This window comes from Sinohyriopsis cumingii, chromosome 4, assembly GCF_028554795.1.
Source record: "Sinohyriopsis cumingii isolate HCF-2022 chromosome 4, ASM2855479v2, whole genome shotgun sequence".
Lineage (NCBI taxonomy): Eukaryota > Metazoa > Mollusca > Bivalvia > Unionida > Unionidae > Sinohyriopsis > Sinohyriopsis cumingii.
In genome coordinates this window covers 101,838,924-101,862,504 of record NC_142964.1, presented here as the reverse complement: position 1 = coordinate 101,862,504, position 23,581 = coordinate 101,838,924, and the positions used below count along the sequence as shown (strand labels likewise).

Below are 23,581 nucleotides of genomic sequence, written 5' to 3'. Positions count from 1 at the left end.
TTATCTGCTGGAATTCTGTTGATGCAGAGTGGGTCGTGTATTCTAAATTAAATATGGTATGCATCCAAACCATTAACTATACTGTAATGTTTACTTTGAAAGACAAAAAGTTCTTGTACAAATCTGCAGCACCAAAGTCTGATGTTTTATCAATAAAGTAGGATGAAATTTCTGACAAGACGAAAGCACCTGATAGGTACCATAAATTAACGTTAAGCTAGTTTATGGTACCGAAAAGGTGATTTCGTGTTGTCTTAGATTTCATCGTACTTTATTGATAAGACGTCAGACTCCTATGCTGCTACTGTTAAATTGCAATTCGAATGACCCGCCAGTGAAATTGTCAAGGGAGATAATTATGTTATAATTACAAACACTACCTGTATTCGTATGCAATGTTTGTTTTGCGCTATGCAGCAGCAGCCCCTAGCTTGCCAGAAACATCTCAACATTTAATAGCAGGGCAATTTATTTACACCCAATGAGTGCTTTATCTAAAACCTTAATAACGGATGTGGAATAAGTTCTTCAACGCATGCGCTATTGCAGTGTTCTAGTTTGTAAACTTCCGTTCACATGGACGATGTCGAAGTGCGGGTGTGTGTCTACCTCTGCAACTTGAATTCTTTATTTATAGAGTAGATTATGGCAGAGTTCATTTGCGTTCATTCCTTCTCACAAATCTGACAATTCGACGCTTTCATTTTTGCTTCCCTGCAAATGATACCACGTTTGGTATTGGTTGCAACCTGTATCACTCTTTCCTATGACATTGGCTATGTATATTCGAAAATCATTCACAATAGACCAACATGTAGGGATCTCGGCTGGTTCTTTTTATTTAATATTTTTCTTACATTACTGGTAGTTACGAGTAATGTCAGAAAAAGGTGTAGATTTAAGACCAAAGCTTAATTATTTAACTCATCAGTATTTGCATAAATGAAAATTTCAACTGGAATTGGAACTTTTAATTGTAGGGTAATCTGATCATATTCCGACCACTCGGGTCGTTGACATGAGATAAGCAACTTCATTATTGGACATAAAACACAATTAATATTACTATATATTCTCTACAATTGTTTATCAGTACTGAACTTTACACTGTGACAATACAAATTATATATTAATCTAAAATAACTTCAAAGATGACTTCACATTGGAGTTCTTGTTAAAGGTTCACTGGCATGTTTTTTTGAAAGGCTGGACTGTAAACAAACCAGCTTGCAATGGAACACAGGTTTCACTTCCAGATTATTAGCAAGACCTAATTACTCACTATACCAGAACTATTAATTGTGACCTGATTCCTGACAGGCCAAATTTGTTATGGTTAATTTTAGTCAAACATTTATATTGCATGCCACACCTATTTCAACTTTATACATGAAGTCTTTTGGAATTCCTTGCAAACGTGACAGCTCATAAGTTCATATTCTAAAGAATAAACAATTGCTTTTAATTCCATACCAAGAATGCCTAAATCTAACTCTTGTATCACCACCAAAAGGAGACAGGAAAAAATGCTCAAAAAATAGACTGGGACAACATTTGTGGGTACTGAGCCGGAACTATTAATTGTGACCTGATTCCTGACATACCGAAACCGACTACAGTGTACCTAACTGCAATATGGGAAGCAGTCAATTGGGCTTCTTACAATAAGTTTCATTATTCAAAAAGCATATATTTTGAGTTTTTTTATATACTGAAAAGTGAGTTTATTATGACTATATGCAGAGCTTAAATCCGACTGTTGTGGCTTATTCCGACCTCTAATATATATAATTCCGACCACCATATATGGACCGTACATATACAGGTTTCATCTATAAAATACAAAGATTTTGTTTATCATGACAGATTTTAAAGCTTTAAATTGTTTTTATTTTTATTCAGCTAGAAAGATTGCAGATAGGAAGCGATATTGATTTATATAGATAATTGTGGATGTTGTTATAGAGATACTTGTGGAGAGGAGTAACATTTTATTTTTATTTAGATTTATACCTTTAATATTTTATTTATTGTTTTTTATTACATATTTTTCCTGTTTTTTTATTTTCAAAGTTCAATACAAATTAATCATTATTCTACATTTTCTTTAGGCTTGTGTTCTTGGTCGGTATTGTCCTCTTATGTTAAAGAACCTGGGGTAAATCCAACCACTATACAGAGCATTGTATACTATTGTTATTTGTCATTAAATTGGTGCAATCTTTACCTTTTTAGCGAGACAAAGCATTATTTTAAATCTGTAATACCATAATTATTGATGCATGACTAGAGTCATGAATAATTTTTTTTATGAATGCCACTTCTGAACTCGCACTTAAGAGAGAATACTGTGGCAATTACATCATTTTGTCATGTGATGCCCTCGTCACCTGGAAACAGCTTTACTAATTTGCATATGCATGTGCACAAATAAAAACAAAGAACCCAGCAAGTAATTTGCATATCTTTGTTGTAAACAGCAGGATGTACATCCATGGTCGGAATTACCCTACTGGTCAGAATATGACCATGTTACCCTAGTTATTAGTTAAACACTGCTCAGGTAGTTTGTTCAACACAATATTAAAAATATTATGAAACACATAAATCATACATTTTTGGAAAGTTAATGCCTTGAGATATCAAATTCTGAAATTCTTTGTAAAATCATTTATTTCAATATTTAATGAATTTCTTATGTTTATTCACGAAGCAAAGGTGTCTTCCATAATGCAGACTCATCAGTACATTGGGCAAGCATTCAATTTGTATGCATACAAATTCCAAGGGAAAGCAGTGAACTTGTAAAGAAAGTTCAAAATTCATTTATAATTTTCAATTTGTTATTTACGTACTTAAGCACATTTGTGAAATTGGTTAATTTTCTGTTTTTCAGGTTACTATTTTGGACAGTTATTCCATGTGCATGGCATAAAATCTGGTTAAGTAACTCGCTTTTTAAATGCCAGTAAAGAACAAAACTTCTTATAAAAATGTTTATGAAGATATTTTAATAAAACAGCAATCTTTAAATTCCCACTTTTGTACTCTTTCCAAATTTTATATGAATAAATCACACTGTCTGCAGTGTACTTGATGTTGTACCATTCTTTGGTGCCTGGAACCTGCAATAAATATAAAAGATAAATTATTTTCTTTCTCATTATAAAGTAGAATAGTTGCATGGCAACCAGTCAATGTATTAGGGACAAGTAAAAAATATTGCCAATTATGTAAACTTGGCTAAGCATAACACATACCCATCAATACCCTCACAGGATCTGCAGCAGATTTATTGGTCTAAAAAGAGCACAAAAAAAGGAAATTGTTTCCTTGTATAAATTTCATATGGTGATCATGTACTAAATTTGACACATTTGCCATTTGCTAATATTCACACTTCGATCAGTGTCTGTCTCAAATTGGATTAGAATAGTTATGGTGTGTAAACAGTTAGAGGCTGGCAGGTGAATCTGTGGTTTTTCTCAGTGGAATGAAATTGGACAATTAAAATTGTTATTGATAGTCAGACATAATTAAAGTAAAGAAACATTATCATCCAAGTAATCACTCTGGTCAAGTGGAAACATGCCAAGGTGTCACGCAAAAGACCCAGGATAAAATCAGAGTATCCACATATTTATTTTTGGTCTTGAAATGTGAAAGAATTGTTATTCACATTTACTGTGTGAATGTACATTTTAAGTGTGTGCTTTGTTACCTTTAATTCAAAACTCACTATATGACTCAGATTTAATGTTCGAATGTACACAAAACACAGAACATAAATGGTGAAAAGCTGACACATCCAAGAAATCTAATATTTTCAAACTCTTACTACACTTTAGCCAGCCAACTTGTCTGGACCTGAAACAAAAGAAAATATGTGTGTTCTGAGTGAATAATGGAACAAGTTTATAAAATGGGTGGCAATACTGGTATTCTTTTACCCATGAGATTTGCTCAATATTTATTTGAAAATTTTTGTTTCTGCTGCAGCTGAAGGAGTATAGCACAGTTTTAACTACAGTGACTTGCAAATATTGATACAGTTGCAAAAATGAGTACATTTTACAGATTATATATGTGGCAGCCATTCAGATAGAATTATTTCAATTCCATGCCATGCTGCTGTGCAAACAGTCTTTCCAGAAGAGGTACATGGAGGCCATGTGAATAGTCTTTTGCAGCTAAGGTGCATGGTGGTCTTGAGAATAGTCTTTTGCAGCTAAGGTGCATGGAGGCCATGTGAATAGTATTTTGCAGCTAAGGTGCATGGAGGCTATGTGAATAGTCTTTTGCAGCTAAGGTGCATGGAGGCCATGTGAATAATATTTTGCAGCTAAGGTGCATGGTGGTCTTGAGAATAGTCTTTTGCAGATAAGGTGCATGGAGGCCATGCAAATAGTATTTTGCAGCTAAGGTGCATGGAGGCCATGTGAATAGTCTTTTGCAGCTAAGGTGCATGGTGGTCTTGAGAATAGTCTTTTGCTGCTAAGGTGCATGGTGTTCTTGAGAATAGTCTTTTGCAGCTAAGGTGCATGGAGGCCATGTGAATAGTATTTTGCAGCTAAGGTGCATGGAGGCCATGTGAATAGTATTTTGCAGCTAAGGTGCATGGAGGCCATGTGAATAGTCTTTTGCGGCTAATATGCATAGAGGCCATGTGAATAGTATTTTGCAGCTAAGGTGCATGGTGGCCTTGAGAATAGTCTTTTGCAGATAAGGTGCATGGTGGCCTTCTGAATAATCTGTTGCAGCTAATGTGCATGGTGGCCTTGTGCATAGTATGTTGCAGCTAAGGTGCATGGTGGTCTTGAGAATAGTCTTCTGCAGCTAAGGTGCATGGAGGCCATGTGAATAGTATTTTGTAGCTAAGGTGCATAGTGGCCTTCAAAATAGTCTTTTGCAGCTAAGGTGCATGGTGGCCTTGTGAATAGTATTCTGCAGCTAAGGTGCATGGTGGCCTTGAGAACGGTCTTTTGCAGCTAATGTGCATGGTGGTCTTGAGAATAGTCTTTTGCAGCCAAGGTGCATGGAGGCCATGTGAATAGTATTTTGCAGCTAAGGTGCATGGAGGCCATGTGAATAATATTTTGCAGCTAAGGTGCATGGTGGTCTTGAGAATAGTCTTTTGCAGCTAAGGTGCATGGAGGCCATGTGAATAGTAGTTTGCAGCTAAGGTGCATGGAGGCCATGTGAATAGTCTTTTGCAGCTAAGGTGCATGGAGGCTATGTGAATAATATTTTGCAGCTAATGTGCATGGTGGTCTTGAGTATAGTCTTTTGCAGCTAAGGTGCATGGAGGCCATGTGAATAGTATTTTGCAGCTAAGGTGCATGGAGGCCATGTGAATAGTCTATTGCAGCTAAGGTGTATGGTGGCCTTGTGAATAGCATTGGCCAACAAAATTATTAATAGTTTAGTTTCATTGTATTTAGTTACATATAAATTAATTGCTGAAAGTAAAATAACTTTTTTTATGTTTTGTTGTAAACTTGGTAACAAGTAAATAGCAAGGGAGATAATTCATGTTGCATTAGTATTATCAGCATTTGCCATGTTTCCAGGACAGAAAATATCAATTTCCAAGAAAGTCATGAATTTTAAATCAACTGACAGTCACTACACACTTTGTTAGAACCATGCAGGTGTGTGATTTATATTTTTACTGTAGCTTTAACAATGTTTGATTTGACCCTGAGTAGCTGAATGGTCTAAAGCACTCACTGTTATGGATCACTGCCATCTCACCTCTGTCTGCGTGGGTTCGAGTCTCGGGCTGAGCCAAGTTGGGTATGTGAAAAGCTTTACAGTAGCTTCTCTTGGGTCAGGGGTTCTTCCCAGGTTTTTCCAGGTTCTTCCAGCATTGATACTGGCCACCATGTATAGCCTACCTTGTGCTGAAAAATGGCGTTAAACCCTACAACAACAACACCGTTTCAGTCATATCGCTGTGATGTCTGCAGTGTGGTAGTTTATAGTCATGTCTAGCACTGGGGCATCATGCTGCAGACATGTAACATCATGTTCCACCCGGTCAGATTATCCTGACACCAGGCTAACCAGTCCTAACACTAACCTCTTAATGTTGAGTGTCTTGTGAGGCAGTTGCTTGTACCATTTTTATAAGTGTTTGATATGACTTGGCATGGTTCTAGACAGCAACCTTTCACATCCGAGGCAGATGCTCTAACTATAGACCACCAGAGCAGTCTACTACATAGCGATATGACTATAAAAAATTTAAAACTATGTTACAAATCTAAATCACACACAAACACACAGATGCACATGCTGGTATCAATAAATACAATCAAAGCTACATTCATTTATTATGCTATCATTCCTTTTCATGCTCTTACAACTTTTAGCCAGGTGGGCAATATTGTTGCCACAAATTTCTTTTCAAAGAATCATAATTGTAGTATGACTCTTGCAGACATCCTGTTCAAGAACACAGTTTAAACCAGTATCATATTTGTCTGTGTATGAGGAGTGTACAGTGTACTATGAGCTTGTCTACTTTACTCTTGATATTTCTTCTACTTATTTTTTCACAGGTATGTGTTCTGTTCTTTGCAAAGAGTAGAGAATTAACTGGGTTGAGAGAGTCCAGTTTATGCCTTCCTCAAGTGACAACATTCCATCAAATCCTTCAAACACTGGTGGATGCCTTTCCCTGGTTTGTCAACAAAATATAACTTGTCATACTGTTATTATGTAGCAGTCCTTGCCTCCATCTGTCCATCCATCTTGCACTCATCATGACAACTAGTCCTGCAACTAGTCCATCCTTCTCGCACTCATCATGACAACTAGTCCTGCAATTAGTCCATCCATCTTGCACACATAACAACTAGTCCTGAAACTAGTCCACCCTTCTTGCACTCATCATGACAATTAGTCCTGTAGCTAGTCCATCCATCTTGCACTCATAATGACAATTAGTTCTGCAATTAGTCCATCCATCTTGCACTCATCATGACAACTATTCCTTTAGCTAGTCATTCCATCTTGCACACATAAGAACAACTAGTCCTAAAACTAGTCCACCCTTCATGCACTCATCATGACAACTAGTTCTGCAATTAGTCCATCCATCTTGCACACATCAGAACAACTAGTCCTGAAACTAGTCCATCCATCTTGCACACATAAGAACAACTAGTCCTGAAACTAGTCCACCCTTCTTGCACTCACCATGACAACTAGTCCTGTAGCTAGTCCATCCATCTTGCATTCATCATGACAACTAGTTCTGCAATTACTCCATCCATCTTGCACACATCAGAACAACTAGTCCTGCAAATGATTGTATAAGATCATCTCCATGCTGTTAACATAAATTAAGTAAATATTAATTTTAATCATCTTAATTTTGACTTATTTTAAAATTGATATTTTTTATTATCAGTATACAATTAGTAAGAATTGGAAAGATCATTTCAACCTGCTTGTTCATTCTGTTTCAGTTTGACTGTTATTGCTGAGAGTATCTTGTTATCATTGAATCAGGAGTACATCTCAGAAGACTCTGGGTACATGCAGCTTCACCAGGGTGATGAGATAGCAGTAATACCTCCTATCAGTGGTGGTTGATTCATTTAACTGTAAACTAGGTCAGTCTAAGTGCTACGAAATAATGCATCTTTTTCGTTGCAAAGTAAAACAACATTAAGTTAGTATATTATTCATCACTGTGACTTACATTTATGTTAGGGTACTCCTCAGGAATTGTCAGCTACGCGTTGAGTCTTGGTTGAGTCCAATTTGTCCTTTTGTCACTTCTCAGGCACAGCAAGACATCCCCATCAATTAGGACATTAATTACATTTTGTTACTCATAGGTTGTGCTCTACAGTTTTATATTTTGCATATGGTTAGATTTTCAGAGAAAAAAACATTTCCCAAGATTTCTTCACTGGTATCTTGGCTGTTTAAAAAAGACCTTGTATATCTTCATCATTATCATCATCAATCCCATAAGCCAAGAGGTCATTGGGGCACAACAGATGACTTCACAACCAATTCTCTGCATCTATCTCTGTTCTCTATTGCCCTTTGGGAATCTCCAAATCTCATGCCTATCCACTCTTTAATGTTGTCATCACACCTTTTTTTCTGGCTCTCTCATATGCACCCTCACACTGTGCCTTGCAAAATTTTTTTTGCTATCCAGATGATCTTGAGACAAGACTGTACCACTTGAGTTTGAATTTTATCACAGTGGTCATGAGGTCTTCATAGGGTCAGCTGACTTGTTGGTTCCTGTTGTGGACCTCTTTGATGGTTAGTCATGCACGAGATACCCAAGAGCTTGCGGTAGCTTCTCATTTTGAAAGTTTGAATCCTGCTTTGTAATCTGATATGAGTATCTATATTTCACAAGCATACAGAAAAATGGACATGAGAACAGAGCAAATGAGCTTTATTTTGGAACCAAGTGCAATGATTTTGTCCTTCCATATTGGTCTCAACATTGATATTGCTGCTTTGTTTGGTCAATCCTGCAAAGTAGTTCGGGCTTGGAGCCATCATCTGTGATAATTGATCCCAAGTACTTGAAGATTGTGACTGTTTCTAGCTCCTGTTCACTGAACTTTATTTCTGAACTGATGCCATTGGTGTTTGTCATCAGTTTGGTTTTTTCTGCACTAATCTCCATTCCATATGCTGTGGAGGATGTGTCAAGGCACTCAACCAAGTCAGCCCATTCTCTTTCATCTTCTGCTAAGCCGTCAATATCATCTGCTAAGCAAAGGTTGGTGATTGTTTTTCCTCCGATGCTATCATTGCCCTCATAGTCTTCCATGGCATTCTTCATGATCGTTTCCAGGAAAATGTTGAAGAGTGTAGGTGACTTTATACATCCCTGTCAGACTTCATCTGTTGTTTGGAACCAATCTCCTCTGCTGCCATTGATCAGGACAGCACTGGTGGCTTTGCCATGGAGGTGCTCGACAACCCACACCAAGTTTCAGCTCAAACCTAAATGTATATCTTAGTTATTGTTAAAAGAACATTTTATTCCATTTTAGTTGGTGTATATTGATGGGTGTAATTTGGGTTATAGTGTACACAGCCTGGCTGTTTAAATAACTGCTAAAGATAGTGTACTTTAGACAAATTTAGGATGATTTTCATGTAAATGGGATATGCCATTTTATTTATGTCTGCTTAGGTCATGTAGTTTCCACGAGTACAATATGCAAAGAAATTTTAGCCATAGTACATGAAAGGAGTGTGGAGGTATGCCAACAGCCTCCATTTTGCATGTTCCAAATGCAGATAACTTGCTGTTACACCTGTCCCTCTCTCAGAAGTACATATCGGTAAAGAACCTCCTTAATCACTCAGAGAGAAAAATTAACTCCAATCTTAAATAATCCTATGTTTTCAAACTTTTATATTTATCTTTAGATGACCTGATTAGATATTCCTAATATTGTAGTAATATTTGAATTTTTTTCTAAATTTTTAATTCCTTTTAACATACCTGTTTTACAAAGATGAATTGTTTTCAGAATGGATCACATGGATATTATTGAGGAGAAAATAGATGTGGACAACATAACCAAATCTGTTACCGCACCGTCTTGTGGTGCCATATCAATCTTCATTGGTAAGCTACAATGTCTGTTATGTATGTTTGTAATTTTTAAAAAAAAAAAAACTTCTTAAACACACAGAGTTCAATAGAACAACATTAACAGTCTCCCTTTCTCCCTTTCTACGTCCAAAATCTGAGTTTTGTATAGTATTACATGTGTATGGGGTTAGTGTTTGCTCATTCAAAATGAATGTTTTTCTGGCTACTTTCCAGTTTCCACCATTTAAGAGACTTGCTGATAAGATTGTTAAACAAATATTACAGTGATGTTTCTGATAAATGGACATATTTGTTGATTAGGTAACAGATTTGTCCAGATATTGAGTTTGATATCTCAAGATGGGGGAACCCTACAGTATTCCTCTTATCAATCTGTCTGTGTGTCTGTTCATCCATACAGTGTAATCTTTGTAGCACATTAAACACTTGTCATATTTACATCACAATATTTTTAAAAACTTTCCATCACATAACAATGTGTCTTTTGAGGGGTTATTCACTGTCCTCCATTTTTGACAGTCTTTTTGCATTGCCTGTAACAAATGTCCTCCATTTTTGACAGTCTTTTTGCATTGCCTGTAACAAATGTCCTCCATTTTTGACAGTCTTTTTGCATTGCCTGTAACAAATGTCAAAAAGGGAAGAAATAGTGGTCTGTTCAACCAGCATCAACTTTTGGTTCAAATCTTTTTAGGATAATATCCTTTATTCATTACGAAATTATCTTCAGACATTCCCACAATGCATCAGGGGCATGGAATATCCCTTGAGATTGAAGGTCACGACTACTATTTTCACACTGATTCTTGACAGTGTTACTACTATTATGAATAATTTGTTTGGGATATATGTTCTCCAACCATTATTTGCTATTTTTGAAGTGGTCCATTTTCAGAAAGTTTTCATATTCCTTTTTTCAGTGTATATATTGTGTGTGTAGGACTGTTAATATCATCAAACCAGCTTTAACAACCCTCTAAGACAGTCCCCCTTGTGTGAGAGTAAAATTTATTTTAAAAAAATTAACATAGTATATCCTGGAGTCATCAGTTTTGGTGCACTCAAGCAGAAACATACTCCAGTCATATTGATACTTCTCATTTTATTTGAAAGATTAATCATTTTAGTAAAGGATGTGTATTAAATATCAGTATATTCCCACATACTCTTTTGGATATGCTTACATTGATACAAACCCTTTGTCAGAAAGTTTGTGTTTGATGTCACGTTTTTTGATGCACTTCACATGAATCTGCTTCTGCCTTTAACACCATTGTACTAGCGATCTAGAACAAAAATGTATAGCAGAGCAAACAGAAATAGAAACTAGAAAGCTGAAGTTTTTTGGGGGAAAAAACAAAGAAACTCGCATTAGGATTTCTAAAGCTCTTCTTATATTATCATAATTTTGGGAAGATTTATTCTCAGAAGTTAAAAGAATCAAATTGTATTATAAAAGAAATAGTTTCCTTGTAAGAAATACTGTTAGATTTAGCTGATGAGCTATTTTTAAAAAATTAATTGGTACTTTGGGTATGCAGAATATGAATCTTTCAAATGTACTGTTTTGGAACTTTAAAACCTTCTTGCATTCATCATAAATTATTTCTCCTAAAATGCAAGTAATTATGAACAAAAGATATAAAGTTACAAGAGAAAGATTTAATTTTAAATGTATTTTCATTTTTACTGCTATCTGTTAATTTGGAAAATGAAAGAAGGCAAAATAAGCTGAAAATCAAGATTCAGGTAAAGGATATAGAAAAATGTATAGTTAAAGTAAAGTTGCCTTCTTGTCATTAGATAGAAAAGATTAATACTATGATATATATAAGAAAAACATGATTTATTATTAAACTGTAAAATAAGAGAATTTTTCATACAAATATGAACAAATTTTAATAAGACAGAGTCATCTCTGACCATAAATGACAACAGCTCTACATGAAAGTTTACAATGCAATGCATCATCTTTGACAGTGTTACGGATGCATTTATCCACTACAGGTCACATTGTTATCACATGCTGAGTAGCCCACTGGATGGCTATGATGATGGGATGTTGATTTTCTCCATCATGTAAGTTATCAGTATTTTTTTATGAAGATTCACCAATTGGAAATAAGAGAATTATTGAGGGAAAAAAAGAATTTTTGAAAAGAAGCTTTCTTGGCATTATGATTCTTTCTGTACCTAGCTAATAAAGATACGATTTTCAATGAGGTTTTTCTAGTCCATTACAAATCAGTGTTAACTTTTGTAAACAAATGTGGTCATGATGTCCTTGAGACATCTCTCTCGTGAACTGGGTATTTATGACACTGCTTCAAAACAAAGTAGTGTCAAAACAGGAAACGGGATGATACATTTCAGATGAAATTAACCTCCATATAAAAGCCACCTCTGTATTTTAGTACTTTTCCCATTATAAGTCCAGCATCACGAAATTTTCAGCAAGTTGAGAGTGGGATTTTATTGTGCAAACATATCTTTTCATATCTGTTTACCCGTCCGTAATTTACCATATTTGTACAGAATAACCTCCGTCAGTACAGTCATACGGTCCTTGATCTGAAAATATGATTTGAGGATGCATTTATTTATTAATTTTGTAAAATTAATTTTTAAGTGTTTTAATTTTTTTCGCCGTATTGTCTCTTCACTCTGCATCTATGTCCACAGCCTGTACCACATAACTGATTTTAACATTCTCAAAATCCGGTTGTTTAAACAAAGAAAATTGTCGCTGATAAGAAAGTTTCAGCATGAAACTGATGATGAAAATGGAGCAGCATTTTCTACCAGTCTATAATACTCTGTGGCCATGCCTTAAACCATTGTCTACAGGAGAACTTAGACTTTCCTGTGCACATGGTGGAAGGAATGAAGGTTCACAGCACGTGGAATCAGAAAATCATGCAGAATTGTAATCATTAGTGAAGGGAAATAGAAATATTTTGTCAATGATGAAGGGAAAGCAAGTCAGTGATCAACCCATATTTCAAAGGCAAATAACACGTGCTGAGGCGATTCTATGTGAGGTGATGGTAAATATGAATTTGTCATTGAGCACAGCTGACACGTCCTACTTGTAAGACCTTGACACTGATATTCATGTTGTGAGCATCAGAAAAACACTAAAACAAAAACAATACGTGTCTTACATTGTAGGACTGAAAAGTTAACAGAAGCAATGAAAAATATGTTCCCACATTCCAAAATTGCACAAGGTATTTAGAAGCAATCCATTACTCTATATGTTAACAAAGCTGATACCAGATTTTATGAAATAAATATGATTGCCTTCACCTATCTAGATGAACTTATTATTTTCTGAGAGGATGGGTGGTGGTAACAATTTCTGTCATAATGTTTTGTATTAAGTCTTCCTTAACCATGTAAAATGTAGAGATTTGGCTTTATTTTAAATGCTATGGATATGTATGAAGCTGGGAAAACATTTTCTAGAGAAAGTAACAGGTAAATAACAGAAAGAATTTGGGTGTGTGGAGGTATTCCTTTGTGGTTTTTATCACTATAATATAAACATGTTTAAGTCAATGGTCAATATCTGCAGATTTTGTATAGAAAACAGAGTTGCCTGAATATCGGTATCTTTACAAACTAGGAGTTATTTGCAGAATATTGTTTCATCACTGTGTCATGCAATACTACATAATGGTAATTACAGTGTATTTATAGTGTCTACTGACTGCTCCGGTGGCTTAGTGGTTAGAGCGTCCGCCTCGGATGCGGGAGGTTGTGGGTTCGATCCCCGGCCGAGTCATACCAAAGACTTTCAAAAATGTTACTAACAGCTGCCTCGCTTGGCGCTCAGCATTAAGAGGTTAGTGTTAGGACTGGTCGGCCTGGTGTCAGGATAATATGACTGGGTGGGACATCATGCTACATGTCTGTGGCATGATGCCCCCATGCTAGACATCACTGTAAACTGCCACATTGCAGACATCGTAGCGATATCACTGAATAATTGTTAAAACTACATTAAAAATCCAAATCACATCACACACATCACATAGTGTCCACTATCGGTGCCCTGTTTCACAGGTGACATGTGCTGTGTTAAGATGCTAGAAACAGTGAATCAAAATGCTGACTGCCTTCTAAAAATACTGACAGACACTGCTTAAAATACTGACAAGAAAATGAATGGGTAAACAGGTCTGTCTTTGGCAAGTATTTGCAAAAATAATTTAATTGTGGATGGTGGCCTTATCATCAAGCATGGTTCTTATCAATTGACAAATATATGATACAACCAGTTTTAGTGTGTCTCGAGTGATTACATTCTGTATGTGTCTGTGTCCCCAAGGTACCACACGAGACAACTGTGATGGCAAGAAGGTGGTGCGTCTGGAGTATGAGGCATACAGACCAATGGCCATGAAGAAGATGTCTGAAATTTGTCAGCAGGTCAGAGACAAATGGAAAGTTGAACACATAAGCATGGTACATAGAATAGGGTGAGTAACATATATGCTCGCTTATAAGTTGATCCCAACTGCAAACTGCACGTACCCATATCTGCCATTGCATAATGCAAAGTAGTCTGAGTTTTCCTCTTACCCTTGCCACCCAATTTTTTTGTATTTGGACATTGATGTTGGGGTGTATCTTCAGAATCCACTGCCTATCGAAAAGTTGGAATTTACTGACGCATTGGTGTCGGCATGGGGTAGCCACTTACTAGCTGGCCTAGCAAAGTTGAACGACCTTTCATGAAGATAGACCTGAATGAAATCGATAGGAATATGATTTATTTTCTCAAAAATTGCGAACATAGCATTTATCATGTCATTTAATCTGCAGACAGACGAGATGAAAGTACAGTTGTTGCTGAAATTCAGCCTTGATCTCACCATTTGTATTCTGAGTCACATGACTATACAAATCTCACAACCTACATGTCAATGACATCAGAGGTCATATAGTCATGTGATATCAACAAGAAACAAATTTCCAAAGTTGTTGTACATAGAATTTGGAAATATTATATAGAAGTCACTTAATGTTTGTAAATAAATATAATCCACACTTAATTCTCAACATATATATTCTGAGAACAATGACCAGAAAACTCTGTATTGCAGCAGGGTGGAGAAAACCATTTTCAACAAGTACCGAGCATGTATCAGCAATGTTTTTGTTGGTAACACGTGACTACTGCATTGACATCATGTGCTCGCCGCTTAGTAAATCTGGTTTTACTTAAGTTGCTTCAGCATTTACAGATTTCCAGTAATTGTTTTCAAAATAAATATTTTGAGAAAGTTTGTGTTCTTTTATTTTTCTATAAAGATTACGTGACTTTCATTATATATTCAATTTGTTTTACTACAGCAACACTAGGAATGGGTTATTGTTGATGTCATATGACTATATGACTGCTGATGTCATTAACATGTAGGTTGCGAGATTTATATAGTCATGTGACATAGAAAGCAAATGGCAAGATCCAGGTAAAATTTCAGCAACGATGTACTTTCATCTTGTCTGTCAGCGGATTAAAGATCTAACACATCCTATGCTCACAATTTCTGAGAAAATAAATCATATTCCTATCAATTTCTAGCAGGTATATCTCAGTGAAAGGTCATTCAAGTTTTCTAGGCTGGCTACTAAGCAGCTACCCAATGCCGACACCAAATGATGTCAGCGAATTCCAACTTTTCAATAGGCAGTGGTCTTTGACCTTACACCTAACATCAATGTCCAAATATCAAAAATGGGGAGGCAAGGGTCAGAGGAAACTCAGACTATATGCAAAGTAGAACAAACGACATAGACACTGCTGATATCTTAGATCTTGAAATCTGTGAGTCTCTATATTATTGAATGCCTGGAAGAAAACAAGATTGTGTCTGGCTCAACTTAGACATGTGGCATGTGAGACAGGTAACAAAGATGCAGTTGCCACTAATTTTGGTGTTGAAGGCATATTTTCTACATTTGGATTGTTCAGTCAAAGGTTACAAAATCAAACTAAAAGCAGGTCATTGTTACCTAAATTTATTGCTTCATTGACTTCAGTAGAGTTTTGTGTTTAGGGTCAGTTTTCATACACATTTCACTGGCCATTTGTGTTCTATGAACACATTTATATTTTTTATTTTGGTTCTAAGCTCTCTAGTTCATCTTGAGAGACTTAGTCCAAGAGGCATCTTTGTTTATAGTAAATCAGTCCTAATATGATGGGATATCAGCACAAAAATGTAATTACTATATCATGATAATACACCAGCATCCACCTCTGTATGGCCACTTTTCTTGGCACCAATGAATTTATGTGCAGAGTGCCCCAAGTGGGTAGAACCCAACTAATGTGGGATGAGGCAAGTATTTTAGGCCATAAGTTTCAAATTTACCCCTCATAAGCAGCCACATTTTATCTGTGTCCAAATCCAGTCTTTAATTCATACAGTAAGGTAAGTAACCTGATTATCTTTTCCAAGGTCCATTTCTAGATGTCAGGTTTTCATTACTGAAATAAGTGCTAGCAAAAGTACATTATAGCATTTACCATTATGGATAATATTATATCATTAACTACAAACACCAACATTTACAGGAAATGGCCTCAAAATTGTTTTGATCGAGTTTTGGGCTTCACACATTTGTCAAGTTATTCTCTTTGATGTTTATGACCCGAGATAATTGTCAGGATCAAAACATGGTCAACATATTCTAAATATAGCTTTTTGTGGATTCATACACAGAGAGAAATGAACCTTGAACAAAGCAACAGGGCACCAGCTGAAGACTGAAAAATCATGTTGCAGTATGTGTATCAATTCCTTTATATACAAGGCATTTTGTCTACTCTGCAAAAGATTCCTTTGCATGATTAAGTTGTACTACAATTAGCAACATGGGAAGAAATTAGCACCAAAGTTTAATATGTTATCATGTAAATGGAAAATTCTTAATTTAGAAGAAAAGTAAAAGTACTTAACTACAATGGGAAATGTTCAGTAGTTCTTGCCAAAAGATTTTATGTTGAAAAGACTCAGATAAGGTGAATATTTTGCAGCAGTGGGAAAATGGAGTAAGCGGAAAAAGAATGATTCTAAATGTCAAGCAGTGTTTGTACAAAGATTAAAATGACAAGGTTTTTGAAATGTTTTACATTTGCCAACTCAAATTTATTGTGTAATAATCAAGAACTATTAATGCATGTTCACTTGAAATAAGTCTATTCTTAAGATGAACCTTATAATAATTAATGTTACTTTCAAATGCAGATATTAAATGCTTTGATGTTACATGTATTGTTTTTTTTAAACCTCACACACATACATAAACTTCCCACAAATATAGTGCCCCCACTGGAAAGGCCACCAACAAAGACCATTTTCCTGGTGCAGAATTAGAGAAGGATCATTGAAGTCTTGCACAGAAATAAATAACATGGTTACCTTCCTGGTAGATTCGAAAAATAATTTTGTCATCATGTATTCAGTTTAACCTATTTAACTTTATTGTCATTTGAATTTGTGATAAAGCTGGCCGTGTGTTACGAGGGATATACCTCTTGTACTTCTTTATACTATACGACATCATAAGACCGACGATGTCAAGAGTGCCCAGTAATATCAGGAGTGTATGTTGTGTGTGCAGTGATTTAATTTTTAAAAAATGTGATAAAGTAAGCATATGAGTTCTTTGTTCAAAATGAATGCTTCATTATAAAATAACCTTTTTTGTTTATCAAAAAAGGGACAAAAATTGTCCCCCACCCCCCAGTTTAAACCATTTAGTCAGGTGACATCTGTACACCTTCTTTGTCCTTCAGTTTATTTTAGACTTATACCTTTGAATAAGAAAATATTAAGAAAATAAACATTCAGATGAAAAAACACAATAAGCAACAAGTGTAGGTTTGCAGATCCCACACCAATGCATTTGATTGATTCTGTTGATTATCATTTTAACCCATTACCCATTTCAAATAAGGAAATATTCATTGCTTCCATTTTCAGACTGGTCCCTGTGACAGAGGCCAGTATAGTGATAGCAATCTCATCAGCACATCGCAGAGAGTCACTAGAGGCTATCCAGTATGCAATAGATACTCTGAAGGCCACAGTTCCCATTTGGAAAAAGGTACACTTATACGATACTCTGAAGGCCACAGTTCCCATTTGGAAAAAGGTACACAGTATGCAATAGATATGCTGAAGGCCACTGTTCCCATTTGGGAAAAGGTACACAGTATGCAATAGATACTCTGAAGGTCACAGTTCCCATTTGGAAAAAGGTACACAGTATGCAATAGATACTCTGAAGGTCACAGTTCCCATTTGGAAAAAGGTACACAGTATACAATAGATACTCTGAAGGTCACGGGTCCCATTTGGAAAAAGATACACAGTATACAATAGATACTCTGAAATTCACAGTCCCCATTTGGAAAATGATATATACACAGTATAAAATAGATACCCTGAAATCCGTTCTCTATTTGGAAAAAGGTACAATGAATGTATGCAATGGATACCCTCAAAGTCTCAGTCCCAATTTGGAAAAAGGTACACAGTATGTAATAGATTCCCTTAAAGTCACAGTCTTGATTTGGAAAATGGTACACTGTGTGCAATAAGCCACTTTCCCCATTTTGAAGAAAGGTACACAGTATGCAGTAGATACCCTGAAAGCCAGAGTCCCATTTTGAAGAAAGGTACACAGTATGCAGTAGATACCCTGAAAGCCAGAGTCCCATTTTGAAGAAAGGTACACAGTATGCAGTAGATACCCTGAAAGCCAGAGTCCCATTTTGAAGAAAGGTACACAGTATGTAGTTGATACCCTGAAAGCCAGAGTCCCATTTTGAAGAAAGGTACACAGTATGCAGTAGATACCCTGAAAGCCAGAGTCCCATTTTGAAGAAAGGTACACAGTATGTAGTAGATACCCTGAAAGCCAGAGTCCCATTTTGAAGAAAGGTACACAGTCATTTATGTAAGACATGTTCCACTTCATAACCACCCTAGCTTTAAAAGAGTGCACATTTTATTGGTTAACTAACATAACACTGGTGTAACACTGGCATTTTAAGAATGACTAATGAAATATAACAAGAATATTCAGCATTAAATGCCAAAATTCTGTGGAACACAGTTTCTTGCATGAAAACAGTGCTATTACATTTTTGTTATTAAAAAGTTTGATTACAAAAACTAAATAGTGTTGACAACATTCTGATGTGCTTCTGTCAACAAATGATTTTGGTGTCCAAAAATGTCCAAGTTCTTGTAGTTAATTTTAGTTATATATACATGAAATTGAAAATATCAAGTATATTTTTTTACAGTCACTGAATTCTAGTCATGAATAATTATCAGCCCATTGCGGCTGAAATTTTTTTGATCTCATTGGCTGCCACAGAATTTAACTTATGTCTGTTTGAAAAAATAATTTCCCCGACTCAGTAACTGCCTGACATTGTATACCTCCACTTTCATGTGATTTTCCTTCTCTGTATCTTCTTTATTATCTTCCTAAATAAAATAATTAAGTAAACCAAATTTATCCACATAATAAAGATCTGTTTGCTTGAAAACTACTTCTAAAGTGATTATAACATTCATTTTGTTACGTATAAACAGCTTTTTAATTGGCATAATTGTTTCACTTAAAATGCAATATTGGATCCTCTGTATAATTTTTTTTAAATTGAAAGAATCATTAGTCATTTAATCAGTTCATCAAGGAAACCAACTCCAATGCCGATAGAGTGCCTTTCATGAATTTAGTTGCATTGACATTCTTGATGGAAATTGTTAGTTGATCCATTCATTAGCATGTGGCTTGAATAAACACAGGATAGAATGGCCATTTAGAACACTGATTGCTAATAATATCAGTTATAAATATTTTGGTTGGATAATAATTTAGTTACTTATCCCAATATGCAGTCCAGTATAAGTACAACATAAGCACATGCAACAGTTGTGAATGGTGACTTTTGGTTGGTGTGATGTGCCACAGGATGTGAATAAACAAAAGGAGAAGTAGATTCAAGCATTCTCTGTCCCCAGAGGTCTAGAATAGCCAGATAAACATAGATAAAGTGATTTAAGGCTTTTATGACTTATTTTATAATAGGACAGAAGTACTTGTCCCAGACTAGTGCATAGGAAAATTGCACATGTCCAACTTCGAAAATGAATTTTCATAGATATCTCACCTTTTGATTTGAGGATCCATGTTTTTTGTAGATATATCAGAAAAATACCTTTAGTGGATTTTATTGTTTATTCATGCAAATTCATTTTGGCCAGTACAATGTTAGTCCCTTTGGGGATTCTGGTTCTGGATTGACTGTATACAAATATTAATGGGGACAACAAATTAAATACAATGCCTTTATGTGATTGGAGTGTGTGTGTATGTGATTGTTTTTTTGACCTAGCTTTAACAATTTTCATTCATATCAATCTTCCAGAACTTGGGACAAATATGGCAGATTACATGCATACAGACCAGTCTATTTCAGCATGTATCGAATCAGTGATATTGCGCTGTACATCAATATGAATTATGTGTTAGTCATTCATGCATGAAACAAATTCAGTAATTTTAACTACATTTTAGATGCTGACATGAAAATTCACTGAGAAACAGACTCATATATAATTCATAATGATGTGCAGAATGAACTATAAGTATATCCTCATTTTCAACAATCAATAAAAATGTTGCAATATTGAAAATTCAGTGTCAGTTAAGAATTTAGGTCTTTATACAAAAGGATATTAGTAAAATTCTGATTACTAATTTAGCAATGTTTACTATAAAAGTCTTAAAGATTAGAGATACCATTTTATCAACGACTCCTGCTACATAAGATTCTAGATCAACATCACAAAACTTGCTCCATGCAGGTTTTAGGGCTCCCCTTTAATTCATTTGTGTAATTACTGTGTAATATATACCTGTATCCCATCCAATTTGAAAATTGTAATAATGATTACTTTCATGTATATCACTTTCAATTGATACAATGTTCTTCTGTTACATACCAAAAGATTCCAAGATCTAAGATATCAGCAGTGTCTATGTCGTTTGTTCTACTTTGCATATAGTCTGAGTTTCCTCTGACCCTTGCCTCCCCATTTTTGATATTTGGACATCGATGTTGGGTGTAAGGTCAACGACCACTGCCTATCGAATAGTTGGAATTCGCTGACATCATTTGGTGTTGGCATAGGGTAACTGCTTAGTAGCCAGCCTAGCAAACTTGAACGACATTTCATTGATATACCTGCCAGTTACAATATTAAACATATGCATATATATGTATAAAAGGAAACATTATTAATTTGTGTTTCTCTTCACAAAATAAAAACAGTTTGCAAGAATAAAAAAGATTAAAAGTACAACAAAAAAAACAAAAAAAAAGAAACAAGTTAACTGCTCAGATACTAGTTGTGTTACCAATCTGACACAAGGTCAAATTAAAAATATAAAAGTAATTTCCCCAACACAGTGCCTGAAAAAGCCTAAAACAAAACGTGATCCAAAGTTCCAGACGACACATGTGGCTCAAGTTTAAGCAAACTTTCCAAAGACTGAAATGGCCATTTTTTTTAATGGGATGACTCGAGTCTTCAAATCGAATATCACCTTCTAGGAACACTAGGTGTGCATACACATATGAAAGACAGTTTATATGTAAAAATTAATTCACCTGTAAGGAATTAGCAAATATAACTTTTTTTTATCAAACATGTTTAAAGTGTCCTTTGAGTTTTGTCAATAAATGAATTTATGAATAAAGAAATTTATGTTGATGTTCAGGTTTCTTCATTTTCTTAAGGGTTTTAACATTATTTTAGCCATTTTAAGAAAAATTAGGGACTGGGTTGGGGAGAAAGGCCAAGTCCTTATAATTATTATAATTGTAAATGCTCTAAATAAAATGGATATTTTAAACTTCCTAACTATCATATTCACTGAAAATTCATTAATAAACCAGAAATGCTTATTAACACGTACTACTGCCATGAATTTAGATAAAAGAGGGGTGGGGACTGCAAAATGCCCATCAAACCTTTAAAATAATTGCTATATAGACCGGGTTTTAAAACTATAAACTGATGAATAACTGATTAGATTAATTAAATTGACAGTAAATATCATAATAAAGAACACAAAACAGATTGATTGTTCATAGATATGACTATTTATTGTGCAACATGTATTGCATTTTTTTAAAAAGACTGGTAAAGTCACATCCCCAGTTAAAGTTTAGAAACAACGACGTTATTATTAATATAATTTACAAGAGTTGTGAAAATTGTTTCCATTGATTGCATGCTGAATTGAATACTCCGTGAAAATGTGTAATGTAACAACCTATTATCCCTGACCTACTGTAATCATGTGATGAGCCATAGTGGCCATTTTACTCCAGGCGCCCGATTATCTTGGAATTTTTAATTGAAAGTGTGGCATATCAACACTTGCAAAAGACATGATTTGGGGCTCATTCACTGCAGAAAGAAAAGTTTTATCTATCTGACAGCGCACTCATTAAAATAACTAGAAATAATGGAGTAGAAAGAAAAAATCTTACCCATTTCTTTGTTCTTGCCTGTTCTTTGTAGCGCAGATACCATGGGAAAGGTCATGGTGTCACCTATCCATTAAGCCCAGTTTCATTGGTTAAAACTAACACACCTCCATGCACAGAGCAAATCAAATTTTCCATTTTTTTAAGAAATGCAAAGCATCAATACCATTCAGTAGTGGGCCACTGACCTGGCCACAATGGACAGTCGTAGTGACTGAAAACAAAACAGCCAAGTACCTATATAAAACTCATCATAATTTCTTTATTTTTGAAGGGAAAATGATAAAACTTTTAGGAGATAAAATGGAAAGAAAGCAAGTTGATGGTGTAATTTTTATTATGCTGCCTCACGGGAAACCCATCAAAATTAAAGGTTAATTATTGAATTTTCACTGATCTGCCATTCATTACCTATTATGATATCCACAGGCCTCTCTAACTTTTGTTGCAGAGAGGTTAGAACTGATCTGTCAACTTTTTGTTTTGCAGGAAATATATGAAGATGATACCTATTGCTGGAAAGAGAATAGTGAATGTTGCTGGAAAGCCCATACTTCTTAACACTCTTCACATGGTTATGTTATTTTGAATTCATTTTCTACTTTTGTTCTTTTTTTAAACCCAGTATATATATTGGACAGTAAAAGTCTGGTTTTATCTCAAGTATATATTTGTTTGTCAAGTATTATAAGCGCTAATGGTTGGACTCAGTGTATTTATCTAGATAAATTATATAATGCTTATTATGCTGGAATGAATTTGTCTTTCTAATTTATGGCAGAGAGACATTTTGCAGACAAATAAAATAGTTGAATGCCAATTATTAATATATTCCAGAGGTAAAAATATTTTAATCAGGAAATCAAAGTTATGTAATTATTCAAGAATTATAATTAAAATTGTAATTCTTGCAGTGCTGTTGATAACTTAGTTTACAGTCATAATTTCCAGGAATAAAAAATGAATGTCTTGAATCTATGAAAATTGTACATTTTTTGTCTTGACTGCATGTTATAAGAGGTGACTTAAGAAAGCAGCCTGTTCACCCTGGAATTTACCCATTTGTAATGTTCCAGCTGAGGTTTTTGACATCTTTTAATGCATAGGGCTTATATGGAAACATCTGACCATGTATCTTAACACTCCTATGTGCAGTCTACATTTCTAATCCTAATTGGATCAAACTTAGAATGTGAGTTGATATAAAAATCTCAAACATGTTCAATAATGAATGAGATCCAGTATATTAATGAGGTGATGTTGTATCTGATTAGCTGACCTCCTCACCACATGAGGCTGTATATCTGATCCAGTTTTGATCATAACTTTGGATATATGATTATATCATTCAGATCTTAGTCAAGTTCAGTAAT

At 35.0% G+C, this 23,581-nt stretch overlaps 2 protein-coding genes and 1 non-coding gene across 3 annotated transcripts; 2 read left to right on the top strand and 1 right to left on the bottom strand.

Moving 5' to 3' along the window:
• Positions 1 to 577: 577 nt before the first annotated feature.
• On the top strand, positions 578 to 23,192 carry LOC149801790 (molybdopterin synthase catalytic subunit-like). Its single transcript, XM_089956138.1, has 6 exons — positions 578 to 597; positions 7,476 to 7,622; positions 9,528 to 9,625; positions 13,947 to 14,097; positions 17,614 to 17,737; positions 22,698 to 23,192. The coding sequence occupies exons 3-6, from the start codon at positions 9,529 to 9,531 to the stop codon at positions 22,767 to 22,769; spliced, it is 444 nt and encodes a 147-aa protein (XP_089812264.1). The 5' UTR covers positions 578 to 597; positions 7,476 to 7,622; position 9,528; the 3' UTR covers positions 22,770 to 23,192.
• On the bottom strand, positions 8,477 to 8,827 carry LOC149801792 (uncharacterized). Its single transcript, XM_089956846.1, has one exon. It carries the CDS (start codon positions 8,825 to 8,827, stop codon positions 8,477 to 8,479), a length of 351 nt encoding a protein of 116 aa, XP_089812972.1.
• Trnap-cgg (transfer RNA proline (anticodon CGG)) lies at positions 13,324 to 13,400 on the top strand. The gene has a single exon. It is a non-coding gene; the product is annotated as a tRNA-Pro (tRNA).
• Positions 23,193 to 23,581: the final 389 nt, after the last annotated feature.

Coding starts and splice junctions, on each gene's coding strand:
- LOC149801792 (XM_089956846.1), bottom strand. CDS start 8,827: ATGAAGAATGCCATGGAAGACTATGAGGGCAATGATAGCATCGGAGGA.
- LOC149801790 (XM_089956138.1), top strand. CDS start 9,529: ATGGATCACATGGATATTATTGAGGAGAAAATAGATGTGGACAACATA. Junction 9,626..13,946: donor TGCCATATCAATCTTCATTG/GTAAGCTACAAT, acceptor TGTGTCCCCAAG/GTACCACACGAGACAACTGT. Junction 14,098..17,613: donor AGCATGGTACATAGAATAGG/GTGAGTAACATA, acceptor TTCCATTTTCAG/ACTGGTCCCTGTGACAGAGG.